This window comes from Chrysochloris asiatica, unplaced genomic scaffold (genome assembly GCF_000296735.1).
Source record: "Chrysochloris asiatica unplaced genomic scaffold, ChrAsi1.0 scaffold00178, whole genome shotgun sequence".
Lineage (NCBI taxonomy): Eukaryota > Metazoa > Chordata > Mammalia > Afrosoricida > Chrysochloridae > Chrysochloris > Chrysochloris asiatica.
In genome coordinates, this window is record NW_006408696.1 from 984,308 (window position 1) to 998,179 (window position 13,872).

At 49.2% G+C, this 13,872-nt stretch overlaps 1 protein-coding gene across 1 annotated transcript; it reads left to right on the forward strand.

Annotated features, from left to right (window-relative positions):
- Positions 1–2,143: 2,143 nt before the first annotated feature.
- On the forward strand, positions 2,144–9,869 carry TRIM72 (tripartite motif containing 72, E3 ubiquitin protein ligase). The gene is made up of 6 exons (XM_006871985.1): positions 2,144–2,533; positions 7,353–7,448; positions 7,528–7,758; positions 8,274–8,296; positions 8,854–8,972; positions 9,295–9,869. The coding sequence occupies exons 1-6, from the start codon at positions 2,144–2,146 to the stop codon at positions 9,867–9,869; spliced, it is 1,434 nt and encodes a 477-aa protein (XP_006872047.1).
- The last annotated feature ends 4,003 nt before the right edge of the window (positions 9,870–13,872 follow it).

Below are 13,872 nucleotides of genomic sequence, written 5' to 3' on the forward strand. Positions count from 1 at the left end.
GCTTCTAAGTTACAAAATAAGGAAGACCATAGAAGAATGATTACATTTGAATAATGGTGTTAGTGAAGAATACTGAAAATAACATAGACTTCTAGAAGAACAAACATCTGTCTTGGAAGAAATACGGTTACAATGCTCCTTAGAAGTGAGGATGGAGAGACTGCATCTCTTGTACTTTGGATATGTTATCAGGAGGGGCCAGTCCCTGGAGAAGGACATCATGCTTGATAAAGTGAAGTGTCAGTTAAAAAGAGGAAGACCCCCACTCCCAATGAGATAGACTGACACAATGGTATCACTAATGGGCTCAAACAAAGCAACAGTTGTAAGGATGGGGCAGGACTGGGCAGTGTTTTGTTCTGTTGTACATAGGGTCACTATGAGTTGAAGCTGACTCGATGGCACCCAACCACATCAACAACAAGTTACAAAATGGGGTTAGGCCTGTACTTTGGTCAAAAGCCTCAGCTACGTCAAGACAAATACCTTGAATTTTAGAATGATCTTTAGCAGGATAAACTTCGAAGCCTAAGGCTCCAAGGGTAGGACTGAGTTCTGGGCAGCAGATTTTGAATTTGGTTCATTCATCTACTCAATTATCTGTCCCTCTATCATTCATTCTCTAAGGATTTTATGAAGGTCCACTTTGCCCAGAGCTTGCAAAAGACCTTGGAGAAACTCTTTTGGGATGGAGTGGGATGCTGACCTCCTGCAGGTTGGGATATGACTGTCAAGATGACTTTGATGAGCTATATGCTTAGGGAATGAGTAGGTAAAAGGTGGAGGAGAGGCTGCCTGAGAGGAGGAGGCAGACTAGAGAGTGTGGGCAAGGGGGAATGGGTGAGAAAGGGGAGAACAATATCCCTCATATTTCTGGCTTTTCTGTATTATAGGAAACCCTGTGTCCTGGAAGGCCCTGAGCTCTGGCTTTGTAAAGTTACCCTAATTGACTCCATTTTTGAATCATAAGTAGCCCCTGCATGTTCAAATCCTGCCTGAGTAGAAGAGTTTTAAGTAGGAACTTTTTCAGCTGCACCTCCCGTCCCCCTCCTAACCATAGCTTATTTTTGCTTCTGTCAAACAGCTTATGCATACATCCAACCCCTGGTCTCTCAAGACAACTGTCCCAGCAGATGAACCCCTAGCCCCACCCTAATGGCTTATGCAAATACCCTATCCCTGGTTTGTGCAAGATAATGTTTGACTGTCTATGTATAAATACTCCTTGAAAAATTGGGTCGGGGCTTCGGTCATTCCTGCTTTTAGGGAGGCTGTAGTCGCTGGCCAGCTAATAAAGGCTTCCTTACTGATCCAGAGAGTCTTGAGTGGTCATCTGGGTAAATTGAGACACAACAACTTCAGCCTGGGTGGGGGAGGAAACAGTAGGATGGGTCAGGACAGGTGGCCTGACATGTGATACCCACCCGCTGATCACTCAGTCTTCACTTTTAGAACGGTTTCTAGAAGTGATGGGAAAGGGTGGGCAGGGCAGCTAAATATAGTACTGGGGCCATGGCTCAGGCTGACTTCCTGTCGGCTGTTCACCGTGAGTCCAACACCCATGACTTTCACCGCCAGCTGCCCCTGTTAGCCTCGTCCTCTAGTGCCCATCTTCCCCTGAGCTGAGCTTGCGGCTTGTTCCTCACTTGTCTTCGGACACAGTTCTGACCAGCCTGAGACTAGGCCTGACCCTGATTGGGCCTCCCGGGAGTCTGTTTTGGCCTAATATTCCCGATTAGACCGGTGAGTTCTGTGGGCCAGGGGATGTGGGCCAGAAGAGGGCTGGGGAACTTGGAGGCATGAGATGAGGGGTGGGGGCTCTGGAGAATTTGGAGTTGAGGTAGGGCCTGGGACCAAAGCTTGGATCAGAGACTGAGGCCTCGGGCTAAGATAAAGGCAAGGACAGACTATAGGTAAGACTATGTTTGGGCCTCACACTGGTGTTTAGGAACTGGAGTTGAGAAAAAGAGGATGGTAGTTGAGGCTGAGACTGAGTACCCCATTCTTGGCCAGAATTTAAGTCCCTTCCTGTTTGTGATATAAGAGGGTCTTATTTCGGTGCCTTCTTGCTGCGGGGGTTAGGGTCTGCAGGTAGGGATTGGGGTGGGCTCCTTTGACCGACCCTTCTCCCCCCAGACTCGCCATGTCAGCTGCACCCGGCCTGCTCCACCAGGAGCTGTCCTGCCCGCTGTGCCTGCAGCTGTTCGATGCGCCTGTGACCGCCGAATGCGGCCACAGCTTCTGCCGCGCCTGCCTGAGCCGCGTGGGCGGGGAGCCGGCGGCCGACGGTACTGTGCCCTGCCCGAGCTGTCAAGCACCCACGCGGCCGCAAGCTCTCAGCACCAACCTGCAGCTGGCGCGCCTGGTGGAGAGTCTGGCGCAGGTGCCGCAGGGCCACTGCGAGGAGCACCTAGACCCACTCAGCATCTACTGTGAGCAGGATCGCGTGCTCGTGTGCGGAGTGTGCGCCTCGCTGGGTTCGCACCGCGGTCATCGCCTGCTGCCTGCCGCCGAGGCCCACGCGCGCCTCAAGGTGCGAGAACCCGGTGGGATCCGAATCGGGTGGGGCCTGGCTGATCAGGGTCCCTGCTTTTACTTGAATTCTGAGTTTTAGTTTGCTTTGTTTTCTGAGCGTCAGGGGAGCCTATGTCGGTGCTAAGTGCTGAGAAATTGTTTCAACTCTTAGCGATCCGGTAAAGGGTTTCCGAAGCTTTAAATTTGAGAGAGCAGAAAGCCTCCTCCTCCTGAAGAGAGGCTGGTGGGCTGAACCGTTGACCTGTGGTTCCAGACACCTCACTCCCCCTGGGGCGCCTGGGATTGCAGGCAGACCTTTGTGGCCAAGGAAAGTAAGCCAATGAGCTGAAGGTAGAGGTGCAGCGCAGAGGGGCGCTTTGGTGGGTTAGAGGCGGGTCCTGGCTGAACAAACGCTTTTATAAACCTGTTTCCCTCGCTCCAACACGACACCCACGAGCACGCTTGGAGATGCAGGAGCTCGGCAAGAGCAACGCGAGGCGGAGCTTGGCAGAGCAGGGTTGCCATCAGTGCCCGCGGCCCACTCACGCTTCCAGGGCTGTGTGGGCCTGCTAGGCAGGCACTAGAGGGAGGTGTCTACGGAAAGTAGCGCTGAAGGCAGTTAGCTTTATCATGCTGGCGTTCTCACAGCTGGCGGTGGAAACTGGCTAATAGAAATTGCTCAGTGGCAATACGGCCTAAGTGCCCAGGGCATGTACTCTACATACACCTCTGGATGGCACATCTACGTGCTGGGTGGTGAGGTCCGGGGCTGTCTGGTCAGCATAGCTGGGAGGTGGAGCCACACAACAAGGAAGGTTGGAAGATTAGAGCATGACTGGGCCTGTATCTCCATGTGTGGGAGACCCAAAGACAGGCTGTTTTTCTGGTTGGAGCTAGATGTCTTAAGTTGTGTATGCACTGAGATATGAGATCCCCACAAGAGCCCAGCAAGAATCCCAGGCCATTGAGTAATGGTGATGCACCTGCTCCTCTCTCTGTACATACTTCCACATGTGCCCTTGTGTACACACCCAGAGGTGTACAAAGGGACTTCAGAAAGTTCATGAAAAATTTCATTATCTGTTCATTTCATTTTCAGGAACTCTTTGAAGTTCTCTTGTAATGACGAGTCAATGATAATTAGTGTTAAGTGACTGACTGGTCCCTCACAGCTGGCAGTGGATGGCTAATAGAAACTGCTCATTGGTACCCCACTACCTCAAGTGGCTCTCAGAGCCATCCCTTAGATATGGCTCTGTGCACACCACCACTAACACAGGCAGACATGTGTGCACAACCCTCCAGAACTTTCCAAGGTACACAGGCAACATACACATGCAGTAAATGTAGGTGGACACGTGTAAATGTCCACGCAGGCCAGGAAGATCTGTCATGCCATGTTTATTAGATTGTTAAGGGTGGGAGGGGCGGGATCAGCACAGTAAAGATGTTGTCCTTGTTGTTTTCAGGGCTGGCACTGGGGTAGACTTCTGGGCTTCATCTTTGTATCAGCATTGCACTGCCCCTGGACTTCTAGAGGGATAGACCTCGTCCTTAGTCTCCTCAGACTTTCCTAGGGCCCAGCCTCCCTGTCCCTCCCACATCTCTAAGCCTTGGCCCCCATGCCTTGGCTGGTGGTCTCCCTGTCCAGGGAGGTAGACTCCTCCCAGGAACGTTCCTAGCCCAGGCTCACCTCTCCTGTTGAGCCCAGAACGTACAACCCGTGAAATGGCAGCGAGTGCCAGGGGTCCAGGAACCTCTAGGGGACAAGTGGGTATGGATACAGCCTGCCTAGGTCTGCTTCTCTCCAGCCCCAAGCAGCAGGAAGGAGCTAGAGGAGTGAAGGGGTACTCCAGGAAGGATCTGAGGAACAGGGCCACACCAGGACACCAGAAATGATAGAGACTCGTGAGGGATGGGAGCTGGATCCTTGGTGGGCACAAGCAGCTGGGACCAGAGCCCAGGCGTGGAATACGTAGTGGTAGAAGGGGACCCACCTAGCGCCTGGGACTCACAAGAGTAGACACTCTGAAGCCACGCCACCTCTTCCTGCATGCCCATATCCATCAGCACACCAGCCGCAAGCTCAGCGCCATAGTCCTCACCGTAATAGGTGATCAATTAGTCAGTGAGGTCTACGGTGTCTAGCGGTCCGAGAGCACCCCGGAATGTTCCGGAAAGCCTTCACGCAGCTTCATCACCCCCAACTTCAACTTGAACTTCTTGAGCTGTCAGGTTTTCCAGAGCCTCCAGGATGGCGTCGCGCCTCCTTCTCATGGCTCAGCCCTGCCTTCTCTGGACCTCTGATGCCCAGCGCATTAAGTCACCCAACATGCCCTGCCCAACCCCGCAGCAGGTGCGGCTGCCATCTGAGAGGATGTCCCTGGGAGGAGACTGACCTGGGAGCCAGCCAGGGAAGCCCTTGGTCTGACCCTGGGGTCCGACGGGTGGGGGGACTGCCACAGCAGGCAACATGTTGAGGGGCCAGTTGGAGTCTCCCAGTTTCCCCACTGGGATGGGGGTGGGGGAGAAGGACGCCAGTTTGTCATAGCCACAGGTGAGGTGGGGGATAGAATGCTGTTCCATTCTGTAGAGTAGAAAACTCTACTCTGAAGTCAGGGAGGCGGGACTGTGGTCCTAGGCTGCTAACCACAAGATTGGCGGTTCAAAAGATACACAGTCAACACTTCATAACATGGATGAACCTGAAGGACATTATACTGAATGGAATTGTTGTTGTTGTAAGTGCCATCGAGTCGATTCTGATCCATAGAGACCCTGTATAAGGTTTCCAAGGAAAAGCTGGTGAGCTTGAACCACTGACCTTGCAGTTCAAACGACTTTGCAGTCTGATGCATTAGCCCACAGCGCCACTAGTCAACTACAAAAGGACAAGTATTGTATGAGACTATTAATGTAAAAGCTTAAGAAAAGGTTTCCATACTGAAAGAAACATTGTTTTGATGGTTACAGAGGGGAGAGTAATTCACTGGCGAGGGCAGACACATGTTAGCTAGGTGCTGGGGAGGGCAATGTACAAGAAGGTGGAGGGCAATTCACTAGAAGAGGGAGAGTGACAGAAGAATAATGAAGCTAGGTGACGATACAGGGAGACATGCATGAGCTAAAGGGGAGAGATGTCAATAGTGATAAATACACAACCTTGGAATGACAGTGCTCTGTGCGTATATACATGATTGAGACATAGGTGGAATGGTTAAGGGAGGTAGAATATATATATATATTTATATATTAGTATATCCCACAAATGTATAAGTTTGAAAGGATTATTTGTATATGAGTATTTACCTTTCATACAAATACAACTAAGAATGTGGTAGAACATACAACAGGCAAAATGCTGAAAACTTCCTAGATATTACCAAACATCTTAAAGCAATGAGTTAATAGGCCTAGGGGCTCTGAACAATAGTCTCAGGGGACACTGGGATCAACTGGCATCATAGTCCACAAAGACAATGTTCTACATCCTGCTGGAGTGAGTAGGGTCTGGGATCTTGAAAGCTCATGAGTGGCCGCCTAAGGTGCAGCTATTGGTCGCTCCACGTGCAGAAGAAAGAAGAGTGATGAGAATTGAAGAGGTTTGGAATCAATTAGTCCAGTGGACTCATGGAACGTGTGCACATCAGTCTCCACACCTCTGAGACCAGAAGAAGTAAATGGTGCCCCACTACCATTATCTTTGAAAAGGATCGCATTAGAGGGTCCCTGATACAGTGGGAGAAAACGTGGAACAAGACTCAGAATTACTTAAAAAAAACAAAACAAAACAAAGCAAAACTGGATTTACTGGTCAGAAAGAGACTGGAGGAACCTGGGACTATGGTCCTTGACCACGTTTTAGGTCTGGAGAGGAACTCACCACATGGTTCAAATTTCAGCCAAGTAGTAGATTGGTTTTTAGAGAGGAACAACAACACTAGCAAAGTATACTCATGATGGAATGGTCAATCATTCAAAATCAAAAGGGCAACATTTTTCTAAGGACAAACTTGAGAAGGGATAGGAAGGTGGGTGATATGCAAATAGGAAGCACACGGAGGAAGTGGGCTGTAACTCTGGCTGCCTGGAGGGGATTGTAAATATGGAGATAAAATAAAATGTATGATTTGTTGAATGTAAAGCTGATGATCTTGTCTGTCAACATTTACTCAATTCACAATAAAAAGGTAAAAAAAAAATTACAGTCTCAGAAACCCTAAGGAGCAGTTAGTTCTACCCTGTCCTGTAGGATGCTATGAATTGAAATTGGGGTTTTTGTTGGCTTGTTTGTTGATTAGGGTTTCTCTATACCTACAATTCGGAGTCCTGGTGTGGCGCTGTGGGTTAACGCGCCAGACTGCAAAGCTGTTTGAACTGCAAAGTGGTGGTTCAAGCTCACCAGCAGCTCCTTGGAAGCCCTATACAGGGTCGCTATGGGTCGGAACTGACTCGATGGCACTTGAAAACAACAACAACAACATACCTACAATTCAGGAGTCCCAAGCAGACAGGCCTGGGCTAGGATCCTGCTCATTGATGTGTTTCATTGGTCAGAACAGCAGTCACCGGGTTGAAGACTCAGGAATAGGGGAGGTCTCATTTCTTCTTTCATACATCCTACACTCACCCCCTGAAGCCTGCTGTCTGGTGGGGGAGGCTGCTAAAGTTAAAGGTCTGTTGAGGGGACAGGAAGGCAAGGCTAGGGAGGGGTTGACATAATAGACCAGGGGAGAAGGGCAGGGATTCCCTGAATTAGGTTGGAGGAGGAACTGGAGAAAGCAGGCTTAGGGTGGCAGGCGTGGGTTTCCCCTCACTTTTCTTGATCTACTCCGCAGACACAGCTGCCCCAGCAGAAGCTGCAACTGCAGGAGGCCTGTATGCGTAAGGAGAAGAGCATGGCAGTTCTGGAGCACCAGCTAACAGAGGTGGAGGTGAGGGCACAGACTGGGGCTTGGGGTCCAGTCTGGGAGGTCCCAGCCAAGTGCTTTTGCTTGTCCACCCTCTCCTCAGGAGACAGTGCGTCAGTTCCGGGGGGCCGTTGGGGAGCAGTTGGGTAAGATGCGTGTGTTCCTGGCTGCATTGGAGGCCTCGTTGGACCAAGAAGCAGAGCGTGTGCGGAAAGATGCTGGGGTTGCCCTCCAGCGGGAGCTGGGGGCCTTGAGCTCTTACCTGGAACAGCTGAGGCAGATGGAGAAGGTCCTGGGAGAGGTAGCCGACAAGCAGCAGACTGAGTTCCTCATGGTGAGTGCTCAGTCCCCAGAGATCTCTTCCCATCGTCAGACAGGGACCATGAGGTACAGAGAGGGCCAGGGGTGAGCCAGAGTCACACACTGAGGAGGACTGGGCCCCAAACTGGTGTTATAGTTGCTTAGGTTGAACACTGCACAAGTGGATACCATTTGTATTATAGGCATGGTTGTTGTTAAGTGCTGTTGAGTTGGTTCTGAGTCATATCAACCCTTTATATGGTGGGTTTGAACAGCCAACCTTGGTGTTAATGGTCCAGTGCTTATCCTACAGTGCCACACCAGGACTCCAGAAATGATAGATTTGTGTATTTATTAGGACAGCCTCCTAACAGGTGGAATTAGAGTTTTTGGGAAGAGGGCACCTTTTAAAATTCACAAAGAGGTAAAGGGCTACGGTGGCCTCTAGTTTCTTTTGATTTCTCGGATGCTTCTTGAGACCACCCTCCATCCTTGGAGATCCACAGTATCCCCCTGTCTTCCTCACCTCTCTTCTCTCTCTCTCTCCAGAAATACTGCCTGGTGACCAGCAGGTGAGATCAACCTGGTCCTGCCCTATTCCGCAACCAGCCCCAGTCTTCTAGGGACAGCATCATGCCTGTACCTCCATTCAATCCACTGTTTTTTCATAGTACTAGGCTTTTTCATAGAAATGAACCAGAACTGGTCCTTACCCTCAGGGACCTCTCAGACTTTGGGCCAGAGGTACACAGGCACCTCTGTGTGCTCCGTGCTGTTGGGGAGGGAAGGGAATAGTTAGGAAAGACTTTCAAAGTGGGGACCCTTAGTGGGGCCCTGGGAATGAGTCCGAATTGTCTAGATAAGGAATTGGAGGAAAAGTACTGCAGTATAAAGGTTAGTACATGGGAAAACAGATGAAACGGGTGTGGCAGCAGGTGGGGGCAAACGGTGGCGGCTGTGGAACTTGGACCTTACCTCAAAGAAAGGGCTTTAAGTTGGGGTGTGATGTGGACAGACCCTGGAACTCCATCACAGTTCTGGTCCTCCTTGGGGTACTTCTTGTTCTTCCCCCATCCTTTGCTCATGCCTCCTTTAGGCAGACCCCTTACAGATACCTTCCCACACCCAGGCTACAGAAGATTCTGGCAGAGTCTCCACCCCCTGCCCGCATGGACATCCAGTTGCCTGTCATTTCAGATGACTTCAAATTCCAGGTGTGGAGGAAGATGTTCCGGGCTTTGATGCCAGGTACTGGGAGGAACTGGTGTCGAGTTTGTGTGTGGTTGGTGGGAGGCTCCAGCCATACAAGTCATGAAAGAGGGTGCCCATAAGGACACCTGGTGGCTCAGTGGGTTAAGCATCAGGCTGCACAGTTGGTAGTTTCAACCCATAGCTGCTCCCTTACAGATGGACAGTTTTGGAGAGGTTTTGACTCAAGGAAGAGGTTCTACTCTGTCTTAATGGAGTTGCTATGAGTCCCAAGGGGCTCCAAGGCCGTTTAGTGCTCCTTTGTCTTTGGGGTTCCACACTGTAGCTCTGCTCCCAGGACTGACCCTTGTCCCCTTGGCAGCGCTGGAAGAGCTGACCTTCGATCCGAGCACTGCGCACCCGAGCCTGGTGGTGTCTGCGAAAGGTCGCCGCGTGGAGTGCTCAGAGCAGAAGCCGCAGCCCGCTGGCGAGGACCCACGCCAGTTCGACAAAGCTGTGGCGCTGGTGGCACACCAGCAGTTCTCTGACAGGGAGCACTATTGGGAGGTGGAGGTGGGCGACAAGCCACGCTGGGCACTAGGCCTGATCGCCGCCGAAGTCAGTCGCCGTGGCCGGCTGCACTCAGTGCCCTCGCAGGGCCTTTGGCTGCTGGGGTTTCGCGATGGTAAGATCCTGGAGGCGCACGTTGAGGCCAAGGAGCCGCGTGCGCTGCGCTTACCCGAGAGGCGGCCGACCCGAATTGGCCTGTACCTAAGCTTCGCAGATGGTGTCCTTGCCTTCTATGATGCTAGCGACGCTGATGCGCTGGAGCTGCTCTTTGCCTTCCGGGAGCGCCTCCCTGGCCCTGTGTACCCTTTCTTTGACGTGTGCTGGCACGACAAGGGCAAGAACGCACACCCGCTGCTGCTGGTGGGACAAGACGTCCTGGAGGCCTGAGTCGCCTGACCCAGTTTGGGGAGGGGTGTTGGGTCTTGGTGGTGGGGACTCAGGCCTTGTTCTTCAGGTCTGGGGAAGACTGGTGAGGACCGGGTTGTCAGAGCTGAAGGCTGCACCAAGGGGTCCAGAGATGTGGGATTTCAGAGTTCTGAGAACGGTGTGTGTGTGTGTGTGGCAGAGGGTGGGGTGTGGGGTGGGTGGGTTGGAGTGATGCTATGAACAGGACTCAGTGGGGAAGGACTATCTAAGTCATGTCAAAACTCTTAAGTTTGAGGGCAGTGAGGTCCAGGGGCTCATGGGAGTTGGGGAAGCACCCAGGGACTCCAGGAGGAAACTGAGGTCGAGGGAGGGAAGGAGGGAGGGAAAAGACGCCTGCCTGGTCCCATGAGGATGGGCAGAAGAGCCTGCGAGCGTTGTAGCAAGGGCCCCTTTCAGCTCTGGATACCCCCTTACCCCTAGAAGCATTGGGGCAGGATGTCCAGATGCTATCAAACCAAAAGGACTTGCATGTATCAGAATGACCTGGAGGGCTCATTAGAGCACAGCTTGTTGAGTTTCTGATTCAGTAGGTCTAGGGCAGGACACAGTATGCATTTCTCACATGTCCCAGATGATGCTGATGCGTACTCATTTTGGAGAACTTCATCTAAGGATCACACTTGAGAACCACCGACTTAGAGAGTCTGTTTAGTCACTTGGAAAATCCAAGTATATTCTTCCATTCTACAGACATTGAAAATCTGCCCTATGTTGGATGCTACAGAGATGAATTAACCTATCTCCAATTTATTCCCTTTGCCCAGGAATATGTTTATTGAGTGTCCTGGGCCTTAGAGAAACTGAGAAAGAGTTTGATGTTAGCCCTACCGTGGACCCTGCTGCTTTTGGAGGAGCCCCCACAAGCATCCCCCTCCTAGTGGAGATAGCCCATCTGCTCACTTCCTGGTTTACATCTGCTTTGATTTAAACTCAGAGACCCATTTCTAGGACTTTGGAATAAAAATTGAGGCGGAGAGTCCATCCCTTCTGGAGGGAGAGGCCTTTTGGGATTTGGTTGGTAGGACTTTTGCTCTATTCTCAGGGCAGATGATGGCATGGGGTCATCTACTCTTACAGGGTGGTTGTACTGCTGCTGGGTGAAAGGGTTTGGTGACTTCTGGTAAGAGGTACCAACGTGGGGATTTTCTTTGGAGAATAGTGGGGATGGGATTAAAAGATGAGGCATAAGGAAGTTGTGGATGGGGTAAGAAAAACCTGGGTGGCAGTGGTGATTCCTGGGTGTGACTTCCTTAGGAAAGCCTTGTTAAGCTCCTGGCTCTTGGTGACAAAGAGAGGATTAATTTTGAGTAGGTCTTTCAAGCTAGAAAATGAAGCAATAAACTTAAAGGATTATTTGGTTGTAAAATCCAGTACCATTAATAAAAATTGTTTTATTCTGACTCCTTGTTCATTGAATCTGTATGAAGACACAAATGACCTATCGTCAGGTCTCCTGATTGCCTTCCTAGCCTTCAGTCTTACCCCATGTAATCTTTCTAAAAGCACAAATTTACTCAGGTGGCTCAGTTGTTCAAAATCCTTCAATGTCTCCTTGCCACCTATAGGTTAAAGTCCCAAGTCTTTGGCTTGACATTTGAGGCACCCTCCATTTTCTGGCTTCATCTTGTGTCAGTGTTCTCTGTGTGTTTCTATTCTGGGCATTTTCCTACATGCCATGCCACTTGGCAAGAAATACCTTTTCCCTCACACTCATTGTTCCAGATCTTTCTGAAACACCACTACTATTTTTTTTTAAATCTTCATTTGACACCTAGTTCTTCAGGTAGATTTAGTTACTCTTCATTCCGGATCATTCCAGTGCCTCCTTTATAATGTACATCCCAATGCATGGAATTGGCTACACCAAGATCTCCCTATCATGGGTGTCTGCAGAGAGGTGGTGGTGGTATCCAAGAGTCCAAAACTTTCTTCTGAGGAGATGTATCTTTTGAGAAGCAGATGCCAAGATAGGATTTAATGTTTAAGGTGTTTATTAGGGAGAATGCCTGTTAGAGAAAATTGGGGAGACATAAGGGGAGCCATCAGATTATGTGTAAATTGGAAGGAGAGAGGCAGGGCTGATTGGGTGGAAGTGTCCTTGACTGTCATGGAGAGTCCTTGAGTCAAAGTTGCCCATGAGAGGAGTCTTGTGGGCTGCCTTAGTGTCCCTGCTGGGCTTGCTTGTTGGCTGGCAGCTGTTCATGGGAATTAAGCAGCTGTGGCCCTTTGTCAGTTACGCCAGTTGGAGCTATGCCAGGAAATGATTTCTTTTCACAGATGCCACAGGTTCCTTCTCTATAAAACATCCCTAGTTTGAGCTGTATGCACTGAGGTAAAATGACCCTCTGGTCTTACCTGTGGAAAACTGAGCGAGGGATGAGATCTCTGAGCCAAAGGCTGCTATGGTAGCATGAGTCATGGGAAATTCTGCCTAATTAGGGTGTTCCTTGTTGGACCATGGTTACCTCATTAAGTAGGTATCATCTATGCTAATTTCTTTTCCAGTCCAATGAGGTTATTCACCAGGAGAGATGGGTAATACAGCTACTAAGTAGCAAAGTTAGTTCTAACTGGGAGCTAGTTTATAGCTCAAAGCCCTGGGATGAATTCTATTTCCAAATGGGATGTTCTACTAGTGATGTTGTTAGCTGCTATTAAGTAATTTCTAACTCACTGAAGACCCCAAGCACAACCAAATAAACCTGTCAGATCCTGCACCACCCCCATGATCCCTTAGGGTTTTCATTGGCTGAGTTTTGGAAGGAGGTCACTAGGACTTTTTCCCAGGTTGCCTCAATCTGGAAGCACTGCTGAAGTCTGTTCAATCACTTTTGACACTTGGTGGATGCATGTGAGCTACACTAGCAGGGACCCAAACCTGGGTCTTCGGTTGGAAGGCAAGAATTCTACTACTGACCTATGACAACCCTTACTTACAGTGAGAAGTTGATGGTTTTATTGGGACATAGTCTTGGCGCTCATCTGTGACTCACATATGAGGATGTTCTTCTCTTTTCAGTGCTCCCATAATCCTTCCCATTTAGACCAGGAGAAAGTCTACATTTGGGATTCTTTGGCCCTGAGCCTCTCTCTGATATACTCATCTTTTTAACAGAATAAGAGATCAAATTTCAGGCTCCATGTCTTTGGCAAGCAAAGGCTTCTTGGAATGGTTAAATTTTGTTTTGTATTAATTTTATGTAGTTTCATTTTTGCCTTTTATTTATAGAATCAATGACACTGTGAGTTAGGTATTGTTGGGCTGCTAACTGAAAGGTCAGAGGTTCAAACCCACTGCCTGCTCCATGGGAGAAAGTTAAGGCTGTTTGTTTTTGAAAAGATTTCCAGTCTTGGAAACTCTATATAGGGTCTCTATGAGTCAGAACTGACTTGCCAGCAGTGGTTTTTATTTTTTTCTATCTATTTATAGCAAGTGATACTGGTTTTTCATTTGTGATATTAATATTTGTTGTTGTTAAGTGCCATCGAGTCAATTCTGATCCATAGCGACCTTGTATAGGGTTTCCAAGAAGCAGCTGGTGAGCTTGAACCACCAACCTTGCAGTTCAAACCAGCTTTGCAGTTGGGCACATTAATCCACAGCGCCACACCAGGACTCTGTGATATTAATATAGCATTCACTTAAAAAAATACTTTTTTTAGAAGAGCACATGTACACTTGTAGGGCCCGAGATTATTTTGAGAAAGATATGCAAAAATCTGGTACTTTGATTCTGGGACACTAGGAGCAGGCATGGGAAGGAGATTTTTCACTATAAATATTATACATTTTGAATTTTGAATCGTAAGTATTATTTACTAAATGTATGACTGACTGATTCTTAAAACTGAAAGTAAAAAGAAAAAAAAAACAAACCAACCCAAAAAAACCCAAAACCCCAAACCTCAAACCAAGTGTAAACTTAAATTCATTAAGCTAGTACAATATGTATGAATGTGGGCA